Source organism: Ischnura elegans, chromosome 10 (assembly GCF_921293095.1).
Source record: "Ischnura elegans chromosome 10, ioIscEleg1.1, whole genome shotgun sequence".
In the NCBI taxonomy this organism is placed as follows: Eukaryota; Metazoa; Arthropoda; class Insecta; order Odonata; family Coenagrionidae; genus Ischnura; species Ischnura elegans.
In genome coordinates, this window is record NC_060255.1 from 33,472,834 (window position 1) to 33,490,510 (window position 17,677).

Below are 17,677 nucleotides of genomic sequence, written 5' to 3' on the forward strand. Positions count from 1 at the left end.
TGTAAGATCATGTCTTGTGAGATGCCTCTGAGATATTTGATGCTGTATGGGAGACTGCAATATAATAACATAAATGATGAAATATAATGCACTGAATCTCCCACCATCGAAAGTCAACACCGCATTAGCCTTCACAATAAGGTTTTTTACACTATGTTACACATTCACACAGGGGCGGCTCCAAGATTTCCTTGAGGGGGGGGCGCGAATGGCTGCTTACCCCTCCCCCCACTCTCTCTCTCTCATGATGTGGCATACAAGCGTCAAAATAATATAAGAGTTTCGGCATTTTAGTTGAGAAAGAATGAAGGAATTGGTACAAATTGTTTGGTTTTAATGAGCAAATTGCACCAAATACACCGAGAAAATTGCAAAAGCCCGTGTTATTTTATGGAAAAAGTTGTAAAAGTAATTTCTGATTTACGTGTGGAATTTCAAATCATCTGTATATTTTTCGTTCCAAGCGGGAGACACAAGCTTTGAATAGACGTTCGAATCGTAGATTTCGATGGAGAGTTGAGGGAAATAGGGCGAGAAAATAAAAAAAACGCTGTGCAATCTTATGGGAAAATTGTGAGTATAATTTACGACTCATGTATTATTTATGCACTTTCAATTATGATCAAATCATGAAAACAGAGAATCCACACCAAATGCAGCAAACCCCATCCCTGTAGATCAAAAATTGAGAGAGAAAAAGCAGACATAAGCGTAACATTTATAAACAGAGGGTAGTCTACGGTACGTGATGCGAGTTCGCATTTTATACCCCTTGACAAAAGTGCTTAGTGGGCGAAATGAAGTTTTCTCTTCAATATATTAAATTCCAATTTTACCCATAAGTATTTAACTTTTGGATTTCAGGAACTACTGTATGATTGATCAAGAAAATACAACTGAAGTCGACAGTAAAATCATTTGCCACATTTCATTTGAATATCTTGGAAAATATTTTTGAGAAGTTATTATAGAGATTATTATCAAGTATTTATAAATACAATCATGTGCACGCATAAAGTTCCATGGCAGTTTTCATTGGTTTCATGTCATTAAATTCAGGAATTTTTTTTCAAAAAAGTTATCTCATTATCTAATCCCGTTAACATTGTACTTTTATTTTTCGCTTCACAAATTGATACTTGGTAGCATGGGTGACGAGCCATCATTTCATTCTCGCCTTTCCTGGCATAGGTAAGAGGAGATTGCAAGCAGCAAAAAAATTCCGTCAGTCACCGCCCAGGGGGTGGCGCGCGCCCCCTGGCTGGAGCCGCCCCTGCATTCACACAAGTTTAGGTACATACCAAAAAATCTGATAGAAGAAGGTCGAAAATAAAACGATTGCTCTAAAAACGATATATTTAATGAATAATTCATCTTCAAACGATATACATTGCACTAGAACACGGAGCAATCTTCATACCTTCATCGGTAAACCATAAATCTTACTGCCAAAGTCCATTCTAGCCTTATCACATTATAGCAGAGACTGGTGAAGTACCTTACGCATGGTTTTTAAAAGCACAAATTCGTAATCCATTACCGTTAGGTACCATAGAAATTGACATTTGCAATCACTAATACCTCGCATTCGTTAAAAATCACAGCACTGTCTATGATTCCTTCGTTAATATCCATGGCAATCCGGATTGTTTTGCTTTACTCGCCAAAAATCTTAATACACCTGTGTGTACCGGCGTAGCCCACATAGAGCCTAGGGACACAAGAATGATGCTTAGGTTGGATTATCACTTTAACTATTACTGCATAGATGTATTGTTTTTACTCACAAACACTATACACAACAACACAAATCTAAAAATGGAGCCACTAATGGCATTAACGGTAATGGAGGACGTCAGTGCCGCTATGCGGCCAATTTTGGCAATATGGTACTGTGAAAACCCCTCCCCAAATGCTTGAAATCACGGGAAAAAAGGGATAATAAACGTGGAAGATAAGCTTATCCCCACAACATCTGATTTCTCCAAGGATAAGTTCAAATCTGTGGTAGCTGGGAAGTATTCACAGCTGCATCTTCATTTTGCCCATAATGTAAAATTGTGGGGTTCTTAGAAGAATTACCTAATATCCAGCATGAGATATACTTACACACCTATACCTACATGAGAGCTTTGCAAAGAGAGTTTTGAGGGCTTCAACCCCCTTTCCACAAAAATGTTTTCCATTGTGGCGACTACCCGCAATACACCTACTGAGAATGCCACTAGCCCAGGGGCACCTATACTCAAGGGACAGGGAAGGCTCATTTTTCAATATATGTAGTTCAACATGTTTCAATAACATTTCATATGCAACGATGTATATAATTTTCTACACTATTGAAATGAAATAAACATCTGATTTAATGAAATACATTGTTTTCCGATGCTAGTGACTTGAAAAAAAATATCACTATAGGCTACCTGTTAACCACCCACAGTCCCTGTTCCTTAGGGGTACAAAATGATATTTGAGTGCCTATTACATACACAAGGAATGAATTTTAGTATGGATGTGAGGTATTCTATCACATTTTTCAGATAAATGCACGTGTTCCGAGATAAAATATAAAATGAATTATTAAGTAGAGTTGTCTTAATTTTCCTCAAGAAATAGATCTGCAATTCATAGTTATAATTTATGATTTTATATAAAAAATTCAATTGATAATATAACTAATTTCACTTCATCGAGGCATCATCAGGTATCATCTTCTAATCTAACTGATACAAGTAGATGTCACTATACAGTGAAAATAATTTTATAAACAAATAAAACTTCAATGGAAAATTAGAAAATATTAATGAGAATAACTGATACTTTTTTCATGAAATAAGACATATCCAGGTGAAAAAAATGAAGAAATGCAATAATAAGCTCTGAGAAAAGCATCAAAGGCTTCGAAACTCAAATTAAATTCTGATGGGAATATCATACTTAGTAATGGCGAGGAAATTGATTTACCAAATTATGTATAATGATAAATTCTTATTCCAGACCAGAGGTAAAATTAAAATTAAATTGAACATATGTTATCTTCTGCACATAAACCACAAAAAGCTATGGATTAAGATGATCTGCTGGATCATAATCCTCACAAGAAAAGAGTGGTGCATTTATTCAATAGATGTACTCAGACAGTTGGATTTTCCCATGAAAAAAATTTTCATTTCCTTCATTCACTCAAACTGTTTATTCCAGCATATAAAGCATGATTGATGACTAATACATAGTCATTAGATATTTCTTTCCTACACATTACAAGTACAAATATTCCCCAACAATGGCCACCACTTGAGTTTGGGGGGAGAAATTATATCTATGTAGTGGTTGGATGACACGAGGTTTTCATTCAGGGTATTTGTTGACGCTGCTTTTTTGATAGACAACAATCAGGAAGTTTCACTTTCATCTAATAAGTGAACTTAAAAGTTTATTTTTAACAGCTAAACAGCTGAGCTGTGACATTATGTTTCCACTTTATGAGTAAGTGAATATAGAACACTTTTTTAAACATTTATTTTTCCTATGGGTCTATCAAACTCATTAAACAACATGCATTAAATAGCAATTCTGGATCAGAGTAAACAAACCCATTGAATTACACTGGGGAACAATTTTTAAATTATTTCTGTTGATTCATTTTTTGAGCTCGTTTAGTGTAAAATAGACATGCTGATTTCAAAATTGATGTCAGTTTTCTAGCAAGACATCAAGTTTTTGTTTAATTGTGACCACTCTGAGCTAGATCGAATGTCAATGACAGGAAGCATAATTGCTCTACAATTGGCTGACATTAACCTTATCGGACTGGCACCAGGTGGCTGACGCCGTAGAAGATCAGCAACATGTGCATAGCAGTCTAGTTATGCAGGATATACTATAGCGAGACTTGCTTCTTGAGGAAAGCTTTGTGTTGAAGTGTTGAAGGCTGCATAATTGATTTTTTTTCCCTCCCAATTCAAGCATATTAGTAAACAATAGGCAGATTTAGGGTTCAGTTCCTCTGGGCTGTGTTCAGCCGCATGTGAGTCCAGGGCAATAATTGCACGATTGCAATATGAAATATACATATGATGACCGTAGATAACATTTTTCTTCATTTATGATTCGTTTACCATTAAAGAATCTCCTCAAATTACTCAAGAGATTTTTTTCCCGCTGCTGATAGTTGTCTGCAATGCTAGATCAGACGTCCAAGTGAACTTGAATCATTCCTTGTCAGCAAGTTAATAAAATAATTCCATTTTATGATGGGAATTTTAACGGAAATAATAGGCCAGGTGTAGCCATGCATTATAATGCAAATATCCTACTGCTTTTTCGTCTGATTTTATTTTTTTACATATACTGTGGAAAACATAAAAGGAGTGTGAACTTGTGCATGGATAATCCACAACATGGATAAGCCACACCCGGATAATCGGGAGTCTGCTGTATCATGCTTCAAGCAGGATATAATATCATAGACATGTAAATTTCATAAATGAAGAAACACTTTTCTCGCAAATAAGAAAACTTAATGCTCCCACATGACAACAAAAAATATTATTGAAACACAGTTCCACACTAGACTAGGCCTAAATTCATATTTAACTACTCACCATTTCAAAATTCAAAAAATTCATTCTCCGCCAAATAAAACTAACCCTTTTTCAAACGAAAAGCCATGGTATGATTTATTAAAATCAGAAATAAGATGGTATCTGGTGTAACTCTGTGTGTAACTTTAACAAAATAAAATTGTTCTTGTTGGTTACAACAAGAACAATTTTATGTATATATTCTTGTTGTAACCAACAAGAACAATTTTAATTTGGCTCAATTTGCATTAAAATCAGAAATTTTGAAGAATGATTTGATATTATTAACATATTAAGAAAATAATTTGTTGGAATAAAATAATCAATAAGTGTTAGTCGCCAAATAAAATACTTTGAATTATATAAATTAATCCTTTAAGGGTAGATTAAAATATTAACATTCCATAACAATCATTTAAAGAAAAACTAAAGGATCAAACAAAAATAACAAACAGGACTTCCCTCTACTAGATCAAAAGGGCTGCTACTGAAGTTTGATGCCAGAATGTCGAAAGTTTTCTGTACCACTAATAACAACAGTGCATGTGAAAAGTTAACTGCAAAATTACTAACAAACCACTCAACCATCAACGATTTTTTTGGTGCTAATTACCACTCTGTATCACAATAAAATAAAATCTGCAATCTGCAATAAATTAAAACCTTACTTGTCAGATCCCAGTAGTCTGTAAACTCGACTTTTGTCAACAATTTCCTGGGTGACCTCTCCATTTTTAAAACTCCTTCCCTGTACTCCATGCTTATGAAAAGCCAGTACACTATCCGGAAGGCAGACTGAAACAGAGATGTGGAGGTGATGCATGAAAATGTAATAGAATTACACAGGTTTATAATGATGATGATGATGTGGTCTGAACCTATAATCTTACCAATTGATTCAATCTGAAAATCAAACCTCAGTTCTGACAACTGCTTCCTTGTACTTTTTGGCTTTCCTTGCATATTAACAATTTTCACAACACCTGAAATTGTAAAAATGCATCAATAAGCAAGCATTGAATTCACATGTACAAAAATCTCAATCATATAATTGCATTAGACAGTTAAAACTTCTGCATCCCCCACATGAATTGATGGTGAGAGCTAACCTGGAGAGATCTCTAACAAAGCAGAGCAAAATGCCAGCTCCATTATAACATCAAGGTGCATTTAACCCTAAAAACATCAGCAGGTCAACTACATTACCACATGAAACATTTTCAGCATATATCTCACATCCAATATGAAAATGAAAAAGAAGGCAACACTGTATATGTAACAAAATACATATGTACAATACACTCCCTTTTATCCTGGCTAATGATGGGGAGAGACGGCACAAATAATTTGAAAACGTGGATAATCCAAACTTTTACTTAAATGTCTTGTAATGTTCAAAATTAACGTAACACAATATATTATTATTTATGCAGTTATTCAGTTATTTTAGAGTGCTTCCCGGACTCAATGAGAGCTTTCTTTGCCAGTTTGTGATCTTTTTAGCAGTGATAACATGGTTGTACTCATATTATTAACGCTCCATGTAAGGCCTCGTATCGAAAACCACACATCCGTGGCTGTATGATCACGGATAAGGAAAAGTGGTTTGCACAAATGCTTCAAAACCACTGCTTGACGGCGGAAACTACACAGACAGGCACCACGCCACGTAGTCACGTCTCGCACAAGTTGCCCGGGTTGCAACTGCTGCACGACGTGTATCCGTGATCAAGGAGCGAGGTCGCGCACTGTGAGGCTTGGAAAACAGGAACACAGTGCTCCCGTGAATGCAGCTAGCGCGTGATCACTTCCGTTTTACGAAGGGGATTCTAACGGAAATAATAAGCCTGGTGTGTTCTAGCATTAATGCTGTAATTCTGATGATTTTGCATCAGATTTTTTTTTATAACGATTGCGGGAAAAATTGAGAGAGATTGAAAATCATGCATGGATAATCTACAACCCACATAAACCGCAGCTGGATATTCGGGAGTCTCTTGTGCTTTAGCTCACGTTTATGATAAAATTATGACACATCCAAAACAAGTCAACATACAGTATTTCATGAAAAGTGAACATTGAACGGAAATAATGATGGGGACAGGATTTTTTATTAATTCCATCAATTTCATATTACCCCAGAAAACAGCACATAAAGGCCTTAGCATCAGGATTTAAAAAAAAGACAATCACCATAAACTACCCAGGTGGTTTAACCATAACTTTCAGTTTGGCAGGCAAGGACATGCCGCCTGCCTGCCACAACCTACGAATATCTCTCATGAAAAGAATTTTCTATTCTAAAAAAGGAATACACATAAAATTTAATTCATAAAAATGATGGCAATACTATGTCATTGTAGACTTCAGATATCTAACTTAAAGTTTCATTGGAAGGATATTTTGAAATTTGTGTCTAGTTTTTGAACTAAAGCAATAAATTTGCTTAAGAGATAAATTCTAACAAGGGGAGACCACGTACCTTGCTCCGCCTTTTTCAATGCCCTATTTTTTTATGGCATTCTGAATGGCAAACACATCTCTGAACTGTTAGTGGTTCCATTGAATGGGCCTTAGTTTGGCTGTAATTAATTAATTTCCAAGCGGTATTTTTAACAAGCACTATGTAATCCCAAAATATCGCTATCTCTCTAACAATATCAGTTGGTCTAGTGGATAGCGCGTCCGGCTTTCACCTGGGGGGCTCGGGTTCGATACCTTGTCACATCAACATATTTTGTAGTTTTCATTTTGATGATACGGCGACAAGTTTTACACTAATGTTAATTGCAGCAAGCACTGGCTCGAGAAAAAATTTTTATCATCATGACGGCGTTTAGGTATTTAAGCAGTGTCATTTCGAGCGCGGAGATTACGAGGTCTACACAAGCAAGGTTTGGTGTGTGATAAAGTGTTAATTATTTGTATTGCTTAGATTGATCAACTTCCAGATTAAATATAAAAACCACCTCTTTCGAGAGCACATCTCCTTAAGGCCCACGGCGAGCAGCACTATGCGTGCAGATGTGATAAATCAGAAGACAAAACAAATATAAATTACCATATCTCTCGAAAACTTGTAATTCACATTACTCCAAAGTTAACTTCAAGTACCTACATACTAAAAGAGCTATTCCAAAATATTAATTCAATTAACAAATAGGATGGAATAAAAGTTGATTATTTAATAAAATCAACAATTACACCAAATGTGTCTTGTGCTCACTGCTTCCCATAATCTTCCACAGCCCTCCAGCATAATAACAAGAGAATCACCCACAAATGTAATTTCTTCGAAAAAAAAGCCACTGTTAATGCCCACAGTTCAATTTTCCACATGTTCTTGAGGACGGCAGCAAGTGTAGTCTTTATATTTCCGCGTTCGAAATGACACTACTTTAAATACCTAAACGCCGTTGTAATGATAAAAATTTTTTCTCATGCCCATGCATGAGAAGGTATGCAAGGTACGTGGTCTCCCCTTGTAAGATTCAATCTGATTTGACAACTGAATGTGCCTGAAGTAGCTGTTTAGAGGAGGTAAAAAATGAACTTCATATGCTAATTATTCTAACACTTATACTGTGGTATATGTTGCCATACATGAAATGCTTTTCTAATAGGGTAGCTTCCTTCATCAAAGAAAACGAAAGGCATTGATTGCGATTCGTTACCCACCATTACTGTATTCATAATATACAAATTATTTCGTTTTAGAAATACAGGTTTAGACGAATGGAAATGGTCCATTTTTATCCTCATTTGAAAAGGGCCAGATTGGCACCCATGCGATGCCACTCCACGTGACGTCACAGGGACCTAGTTTCTACACAAGAAGATAGGAGTTATACATTATCTGAGGTTACCAATACATGCATGAGGCGCAGAGCTCAGGGAAACATGTCTTAATAATCACTTATTAAAACTGGCTAAGGTCGGAAAGTTTTCTTCATTTGATAAGGTATTAATAATCCTTATTTAAGCCAAGCGCTACCAGCCAGCAGGTACTCAGCTACCACAGTTACGCGTCGCGTTTTGGCACGCTCGAAAATTTTCACTTTTCATTTAATCGCGAAAAATAGATATCGTCATTTAAAAATCTAAAAGCGTGAAATACGTACTACAGGAGTAATAATCTTTCGATTTAGGCAATAAAAAAATAATAGGAAACCACCCTATTACATGAGTGATAATTAGGCATCACTTATGTAGGAGATTTTATACCTTTACTTGAGGTATTAATCAAGAATTAATACATGAGAAAATAGAAAAGCAGAGTGAGTGTATAATACAATTTTTAACATCTTGAGTCCTTCATAACCACCCTACCTAAACAACATTCAGAATTATTGAATATGTATTCCCAAATCCCTATCAAGCTCATACCATTTTGCACTAATTAATCAAGACTGAATGAAAAGATAAAAGGAAAATATTTTATTTTTCAAGGGGGAAAAGAATATTGACATCCCACAACACACATAAGAGCATACTCACTGTCATAACAGACCAAAACGGAGTCTTTGTCAAGTTGAGTAACATTGACAACATTAATACTTTCTCGGCGTGGCAAAACTGTCGCTGCAATAAAGAAAACACACAATTAGCTAAATAATAAAGAACAGGGAGTAATTCTATTAAAGATTTTAGTTACCTCAACCTGTAACTATCATCATCAAACTTCATGAGAAAGAAATATCTTACAAATTCTAGGAAATATCCTAGAAAACTATGCCATAAGTTACCTAACTTCCATCGTTGTATTACAATATCTTATAAATAGCAGTCACTAACATAGAGATGTCCCTCTATTACTATTTGGATTCCAACAATTTGTTTTAATTTGTCACTCTAACGGGTAATATAGTTTCAGGCTCCCTAGTCAAATTGCTGCAGAAAGCTGCTAGTATGATGCAATTATTTGCAAACGACTTAAATTATTGGATTCAAAAATAAAATTGACTAGATATCCAGCAAAATTATGGAGCACTTAGAAAATTCATAATCCACAGACATTAATTTTGGCCGTTGTTTAATTTCAGACTATAACTAAAGTTACCAATGAAGCGTAGATCTCAATAGAAGAGGAAAGCAATCATTTCCATTTGAAAATATGCAGATTGACAACGACACAATTATATCCCCGGTATTTGATGGCAAATTTTAAATTTTTACTACCACTATAGGAAAAGTTTATGTTGCAAATGAAACAAGATTGAGAAATTTCCTTGTCTTGCATAAAATAACATTTGGATATAATGAATACTTGTATGCCCATGAGGATGCAACCAACATATCACCTCCATACAATGAAACCCCCTAAAGTGAAGTAAATGATTATTCAGGTCCCAACAAATTCCTTACATGAGGGATTTACTGCATTTTTAACAATACATAATCAATTGAAGAGGGAAGTGCTTGAAGGAAAGGGAGGCTTCCATAATACTTCTTAAGTACTCCATGGAAACCTACCTTAATCAGTAGAATAATTTAATAATAATAATCAAATGAAATAATTTACTCACCAGTACCATCCATATCATCTAGATCTGCATCTGTTGAACCACTACCCCCATTAGTATGAAACCAAGATGAAGTGGTGACAGGACCAGTAACAGGAGCAGTGTTAATATTGATTAAGTCAAGCTTCAGCCTACGTTCTTGCTCGTAGCCTCTCTTGACTCCAACACACACAGAAGGATACTCCCCTTCATCTGGGGTGAGGACCATCTCAAAGACAGTGAGTGGATTGGGCAAACTGCACTCAAAGTGCTGTAATTAATAAAGGAATACATTAAATGCACATAAAAAAACCATCCATCATTACCACAACAGCAAATAATTTTTCTATATATTAGAGATGGGTCAAATAGCAGATTTCTCGAATTCGAATATCGAATTCGAATATTCGAATACCTCGAATACTAAATGATGAATGCTGGAATGTTTGACTCGGTTACCTATGCAGCAGGCAACACAAGATTTTGGGGAGAAATTTTGATTCCCTTTAAAGGATTCGAACACGAATTTAGCTGATTAAAGAATATTTTAATATTATGGAAACAATTGGGCATATCATTAATTCAACTAACATCGCTTTACCCCCACTTCTGCTGCCAAGTGCTAGCTGACAATCTGAGGCATTTTGCAAAATACAAGCTCTATTCCACCGGATTTTCTTCAATTATTTTCAGTCCATCTTTGGGAGTTCTCACGAGATAAGAAGATGAATTGGAATTGCTATCAGGGAGAAACCAAATATTCTGAGAAAATATCCCTTTGTCTGGGACTGTAACAATAAAGACTTATAGCACCACTCATTAATTGTAACTTGATATATGCTTTCAGAAAAAAATACCGCATCAACTTCCGAGAAGCTCTGCTGCTCATATCGAGTTTCGCCAGAATGCTAAGTCTCCGTCGTATTTTGACATTTATTTCTTTGCGTAAAATGCTTAAATAAACTCAGAAATACGTCGTGTTTGGTCTTATTCTTTTTGAAATTACGCGCACATTACTAATATTTCAATTCAATAAAGGTGTAACATCAATTGACGAAAGTCATTCTTAGACACCTTTTGTGCTAATAGGTGACTCATGCAGCGGTTGACCTCCACAGAAATGGGGAACTTCCAAGCTGGTAGGAAAAAAAAGGTCAGTGGGGGAGAAAAGGGAGGGCCCGAAACACGTTTCTATTGTTCTCGTGTAACTTGGTATTTTTTCGAAGCTAAGGTCTTCGTAATATGATCCCTGCGCGAGCTGTGACCTTTTTTTATTTCGAAGAAGAGGAAAGCCTCAGAGGGGGGGGGAGCTAGTGCTGAATGGAGAGGGATACCGGATCTTGGGAAATGCGCTAATGTAAGTATCCCACAGTACTCACACAGCAGTCGACCTCCAGAAATGGGGAACTTCAAAGCAGGTAGCCAGAAAAAGGTCAGTGGGTGAGAAAAGGGGGGAGGGCGTGAAACATGTTTTTATTGTTCTCGTAACTCGATATTTTTTTCGAAGCAGGGGTCTTCCTAATGCGATCCCTGTGCGAGCTGGGACCTTTTGTTTGATTTCGGAGAAGAGGAAAGGGTCAGAGTGGGTGAGGCGAGTGCTGAATGGAGGGGGATAGCGGATCGTGGGAAATGCCCTAAGGTTGCTATCCCACGGCACTGAGGTTCTCCTAGTGGGGGGAATCGGGGATTTTCGGATTTTTTCACCCGACCATTTTCGGTTCCCCTCGTAGAACTCTTTTCACCGCTAAAATCCACGAATTTGATGTAATTCGTCAACTTGCGTAAAACGGCGCTGCGAGCACTAAATGACTACAGTTCTCTACATTTTTCCGAGTCAACTACCAACGACGTGCATGCGACAGTGTATGACGCGAAATTCAAAGTATTCGAGGGGGTACTTTTCGCATAACTATTCGAAACCTCGAATATCGAATACTTTCTAATATTCGAGGTATTCGAGTATTCGCGGATACTATTCGCACATCTCTACTATATATGCTATACCTACTCATGGGTCACAATAATGGCTGTAGCTGCCTTAGAAAAAAGCAAAAACATCTGAAACATGGAAAATCCTTTTGAAAAAAAGAAAAAAATCCTTGAAAACTGATATCAAATCAAACAAATACAATGAAGTGCAACTATATACTCCAAATAAACAATTGGATTGACTATTATATTAAAATTGTAAATTACTTGAGTTAAGAAACTTTAGTTTAGCTGTAACCTTACTCTATTGCTGAAACTAAGATCAGAGGTACTATTGATTAGCAAAAATTTCAAGGTACTAAGAGTCGTATTCCACAACATTATGCAAGCCTTGATCTTTTCAATCTCGGTTACCACACTGGTATTATAAGACCTCATTTGAGTCCCAAAGATAGCTCAGACTATACTCCACAGTTGATAAATTCAGTTCCTACTCAAATCGAGTCACTATATTCCAAGACTTGCACTACTGCCACCTACCCTTTTTGAAATGAAATATCTCTAAAAAAAAAAAAACACTTCCACTAGTAAAATTCTATATCAGCAATGCTAGTTTTGATGGCAAGGAACCCAAGAGCAAAGAGCATTCTCTCTTCTCAAAAAATCTTCTCATATTAAGTAATTCTTTTGCAGCAGCATTAAGATAAATTCAAGTATTTTATTCCACAAGATGACTATAGTATTCAAATTAACACTACGATAGTGATAAAAAATTTATCTGTGCAGCATAATTCAAATAAACATGGAATAAATACTCAAAGGACCAACTTATTTATCTTGGGTTTCAACATTTTTCCACAAAACATTGATACCCATTACTGCAGCAAAAGTATTCAAGATTTAAGAGTGGTGAATACCAAAAACTCTAGCGGCCGTATTCATAGTTTCCTTAGTAAGCTACTAACGCCTAAGTAGCGTTCTAAGTAGTAGCATACTAGCACAATGGTATTCATAGATCGTTAGTAAGGGCTACTAAGCTTAGGATGCTACTATATTAGTAGCTGGCTCTTAGTCGCCCTCCGGCCTTGTCTAAGGGAGCTACTAAATATGGCGGACCGTTGTGGATGATCGAACTCCGGTTTTATTTGTATACTGTTATAGAGTTTTTACGCATTTGTGCCAAAATGGAATACGAGAATCCATTCTTCAAGTAAGGCAGGCAACGTATGTAGTGTAATTGTTGACAGGAATTGAAAGTTTTTTGTAGCTGCGAGGAAGCTACGACTTGCAGTGAACTTGTGCCTCTAGTGTAAGTGAACACAATTTGAGCATTCAATACGCCCCTAAGTGAATTGATTGCATATAGATGATGAAGTATAGAGTGAAGCGGCAAGTGAAGTGATTTGTGAATGTATGAGCTTCGACAAAATTATTTATTTCTTGCATACTGGTTTAATCATTTCGATCAAAGGTATCTACTAGCTGTTGCCAAGGGGATATGTTTCATATTTGAAGCAGTTGTTCTTTAGAGATACAGCAAACGCTTATAAATTTTCATTCGTTTGTACGCTTATAAGTTGTGTTTGATATTATTACTTATTCTAGTCACTTCATCGTGAGCTTTCGCCAGTGTTTACATTTTGCATATTTCGTTGCGCTGTTGTTTTTGTTTTGGTTACGGTACGAGTGATAGTGGAGAGTGAGATTGGAAGTTTGTTGATGTTACAATTTCTGGTTAAGAAATTTGTTTCAGCCTATTTATTTCATTGTCTACGTAATGGTAATGTGAAATAACATCAACTGATTCTAAATCATTAGTGATGAGTGGGAAGTGAGATGTGAAGAATTCTTTCGAACGTCAACGAGTGCAAATTCTTTTGGTGTGTGCAGAGTGATTGGAAAACTAATTATCATGCTTTACTAGAGTTACATTATAGTTAGTGATGGGTCGGTTCGATTCCTCGATTCTTCGATTCCTCGATTCTCGGCCAAGAATCGGAATCGAAAATGAGTACTTGCCAATGTGAAAAATCGATTCCGATTCCAGTAGTATTTCAAACCACAAATTTAAATATGACTGCGTTTCCAACAGTCATTTGAATTTTCGCGCCACGTTATCGTAACAACAAAACACATTATCTTCTAGGGATTTGCGAGTACTCGAAAGTTCGAGTAGAATCGAGTAGTTGGTACTCGACTCGAGTATTTCGAGTAGCATTGCAAATGTCGAGTCGAGTAAGTTACGGTTACATGGCTTTCGAGGGTAGTAGGTTCAGTAATCTGCCGACAGGAAGCGCTATCATAAAACTCATGTAATAATACTGATTTTAAATCCGATAAGTCATTCCAATGCCTTAGCTTGGTAGTTTCACCTTGCCGAATACACTATAGTTGTCGATTTGGGCGCCGAATATCTTTATGCCAGCCGCGGCGTCCGATCGTCTACCGACCCGGCGCACACCGGTCCGAAATCGGAGAAAGCTGGAATAAAGTCCAAAATCACCTTTTTGGGGATAGAGACTTGAAACTTAGCATTAATACTGATAAATCATTACCAGATATATACTTCAATGCCATTTTACCTAAATACGACGCTTTAGTGATGATGCAGTGCCCCAAACATGACCAACTTTTCAAAACCACACGCGATCTCGTTAATCCTCAAAAATTTTTAAATTTATCCAGGTGGTGTTGCGTTAATATGATTTTTATGGAAAAAAAACGCAATATTTCTATCACTTGGTGCTTTTTCTATACTTCCAATGACTTTTGGGGATTTTGGCTTTCATCTGTCTGGTTTACAACGCGAAATGGTTGACCCGTTTTTCACTTGAAATTTGACATAAAGTAGAAACTATCTTTCGTTTACGAAAAATATAACTCGGAAAATTTGAACCACAATATAAAGTAGAGATTTCTAAAGGGTACTAAGCAGAAATCTTGGAAAAAAACTTATGCGAAAAAGGAAAATAGAGTGATTTTTCAATCGCGCGCCAAGGCTGAGCTACACGCCGCGGAACTCGGTAACTGAGGCCGATTTTTCAAGCTTTTTTAAAATTTAAGTCTTGAAAATCGTCATTTAAAGCCCGGATAATCGTCTTCATTGACTTAAAAATTAAACTGAGGATGTTAAAAAGGATTATGTATAGATCGACTAGACCATTTAACGCATTACTCGAGTGAAAATACTAAGGATTGGATATTTTACGGAACCATCCCACGCATAAGAAATATGGCTCGGGTATTGAAGTGAAGTGAAGAGATTAAGTCGGCATGCTTAAGAGAGAGGAAAATGAACTGTTTCCTCGAAAGGCAACAACCGATACCCTTTTTCCCTCTCCACCTTCGCAGAGGTGAGTCGCGCGGAAAGCAGAGTTTTCACATCACAAGGCATCTTTTAGACATTTTTATTGCTGCGTCCGTCCGATATGATATTCATTGGTAGCATTTAGTTTCTTTCTTGAACTTCAAAAAACAAGAGTTTTTAAGGTTGATTAAACGACGTGAGAAGTATGGATATTTTTGGCTCCACAAAACTAAAGCTAAGTTCTTTAGTCCATTTGCTTGGGCATCTTGAGTTCCATGAGGATTCAAGATCCATGAAGATCGATGATATACTTCAAGTTTCCGATAACTTGCAATTTTGGGAGGAAAGTACTTTCCCAGTCACACAATTATGTAGCAAAAGGCAATTTCCTGCAGGCAGTAATACTGTAACATGGAGACGTCAAAACCTGCTGGCTGGAATAATAGGTTTTTCTGCTTGAGAATTTGATAGGGCCAAATATTACATGATTTATACAAGTAGTATTTAATCTTAATTATAACTGTGAATATGACTTTACTCAGGGCTCTCCCTTGTAGTTATAAGTGGTCTTTTTCTTGGAGCCTATGTCGTCGGAATCGATGGAATCGGTATCGGTAGAATCGGAATCGAAATGTCAGAATCGGAATCGGGATCGGAATCGATAAAATTTTGGAATCGACCCATCACTAATTATAGTGTTTTAAAGTAAGTATGAGTCAAGTTTTTCATCGAACCAGTTGATTCGGAATGTACGGATTATAAGTGTCATAAAGACAGCTCGTGAAATGTGAAGTGAAATGTTGTGTGCGTTGTAGTGCTATTTGTGATATGATCAGCAATAAATAAGTAAAACAAGTTAGGTTAATTATGCTTTATTTTTACATTAACCACCTCTAGTAAACTGTATGCCGTATATTTCCGCTCGCTGTCAATATTTGAAATATTTAAATGTTGCAAAGCAGATTGTTGTTTCCTTGACTAACGTTTTAGGAGTTGCAAACATATGTTACTAATTGCTCGCACGTAGGTGTTTGTAATGTAATAAATGTGTATCATTCACACATTTATCTTAACACTATTTTCTTAACGATTCATTTCTGCATTGCAAAGCTTTTCGTTTCTACTCCGATATTGAGGTGTATCTCTGCTTTCCGAATACAAATGTGTATAATATTGACGTTGCTAGTTATACTTTTCAATACTAATCACGCATACACTAATGGAAACAAATATCGTAAGTGCAAAAAATATGCAATGTAAATGATCAATGAATACACGGCCGTTTGTACAACAATAACTGCATCTAAAGCATACAAATGCTTCGGTATTACTCATAAACCTACCCTTTCCCAATGGTATTGCATAATTTTTGTGTACAGCAATCAAAAAATATGTCTGCAATGCGATATCACATCGAATCATCCATTATGAAGTAAAAATTTCAATGCATTTTGCTGTATCAATTTCTTTTGTTTGATAGTTTTACGAATTTTCTGCGCCGCGGAGGAGTCAGATGCAGTGTTGTCAAGCGTAGCCCAGCGGGTTGAACCCAAATCGCTACCGAGTATCGGCTGCCGAGCTGGCTAATAGCATACTAATTTAGTAGCTCACTTAATAGAATCCATGAATACCATATCTTAGTAGGCGACTAAAAGGTCTTAGTAGCCGACTAAGTTAGTTGCCCTACTAGCGTGTTTTAGCGGAAATCTAAGAATACGGCCGTAGGTCACTTTTAGCTGGCAAATTAAATTCACTTATCATATAAAGTAGAAAATATTTTTCTTCACATTTTGCAAAATAGATATGTATACAGAAAAGGCCATACCTTGAGCAGCATAAACTTATTCAGTGGATCATACCACTGCATTAAAAAGATTCCTTGGGGAGTGGCACCACAGAGGTACTTGTAGCCATTGTATGGATTACGCCCAACACAAGCCTTGGAACATCCCTTGGTGTCTGGAACCTTGGTGGTCAAGGCAAATTTTCTCGGAACCAACCTTTCAGGTATTCGATTTACATGGAGTGAAAACCTATGACTTTGTTTCCCCACTAATCCAGGAAGATCATGCCTGTATAACTGAGGAGTTTTCCCTGTGACAAAAATTGGAACTATTTAGCATTTGAGATGAAATAAACAACAAATAAAATTCCATAAAAAAAATGCACATTAGTTAAAATTAAATCATTACTCTTAATAAATAAGCAGGGGCACCAAATACCAAACATATTCCGGAATACTAGGGAATAAGTGGTAAGAGTTTGAATATATGGCCCATCGGAATACATTTTCCCTCCACTTTTCATCCTCATTCTTGAAGTGTGAATATTCCACAACGGAAAAATTATATTCCAGG

At 36.4% G+C, this 17,677-nt stretch overlaps 1 protein-coding gene across 7 annotated transcripts in view; it reads right to left on the reverse strand.

Moving 5' to 3' along the window:
- Window positions 1–17,677, reverse strand: part of LOC124167285 (mitogen-activated protein kinase kinase kinase kinase 5) — a 67,441-nt gene that overhangs the window by 2,398 nt on the left and 47,366 nt on the right. For all 7 annotated transcript variants that reach the window (XM_046545207.1, XM_046545205.1, XM_046545206.1 and 4 more), the window contains 5 exons: window positions 17,146–17,414; window positions 10,109–10,355; window positions 9,081–9,164; window positions 5,474–5,566; window positions 5,252–5,378 (listed from right to left, as the gene is read on the reverse strand). In XM_046545207.1, the coding sequence (XP_046401163.1) occupies window positions 5,252–5,378; window positions 5,474–5,566; window positions 9,081–9,164; window positions 10,109–10,355; window positions 17,146–17,414 (820 nt within the window). The remainder of the gene's footprint in view (window positions 1–5,251; window positions 5,379–5,473; window positions 5,567–9,080; window positions 9,165–10,108; window positions 10,356–17,145; window positions 17,415–17,677) is intronic.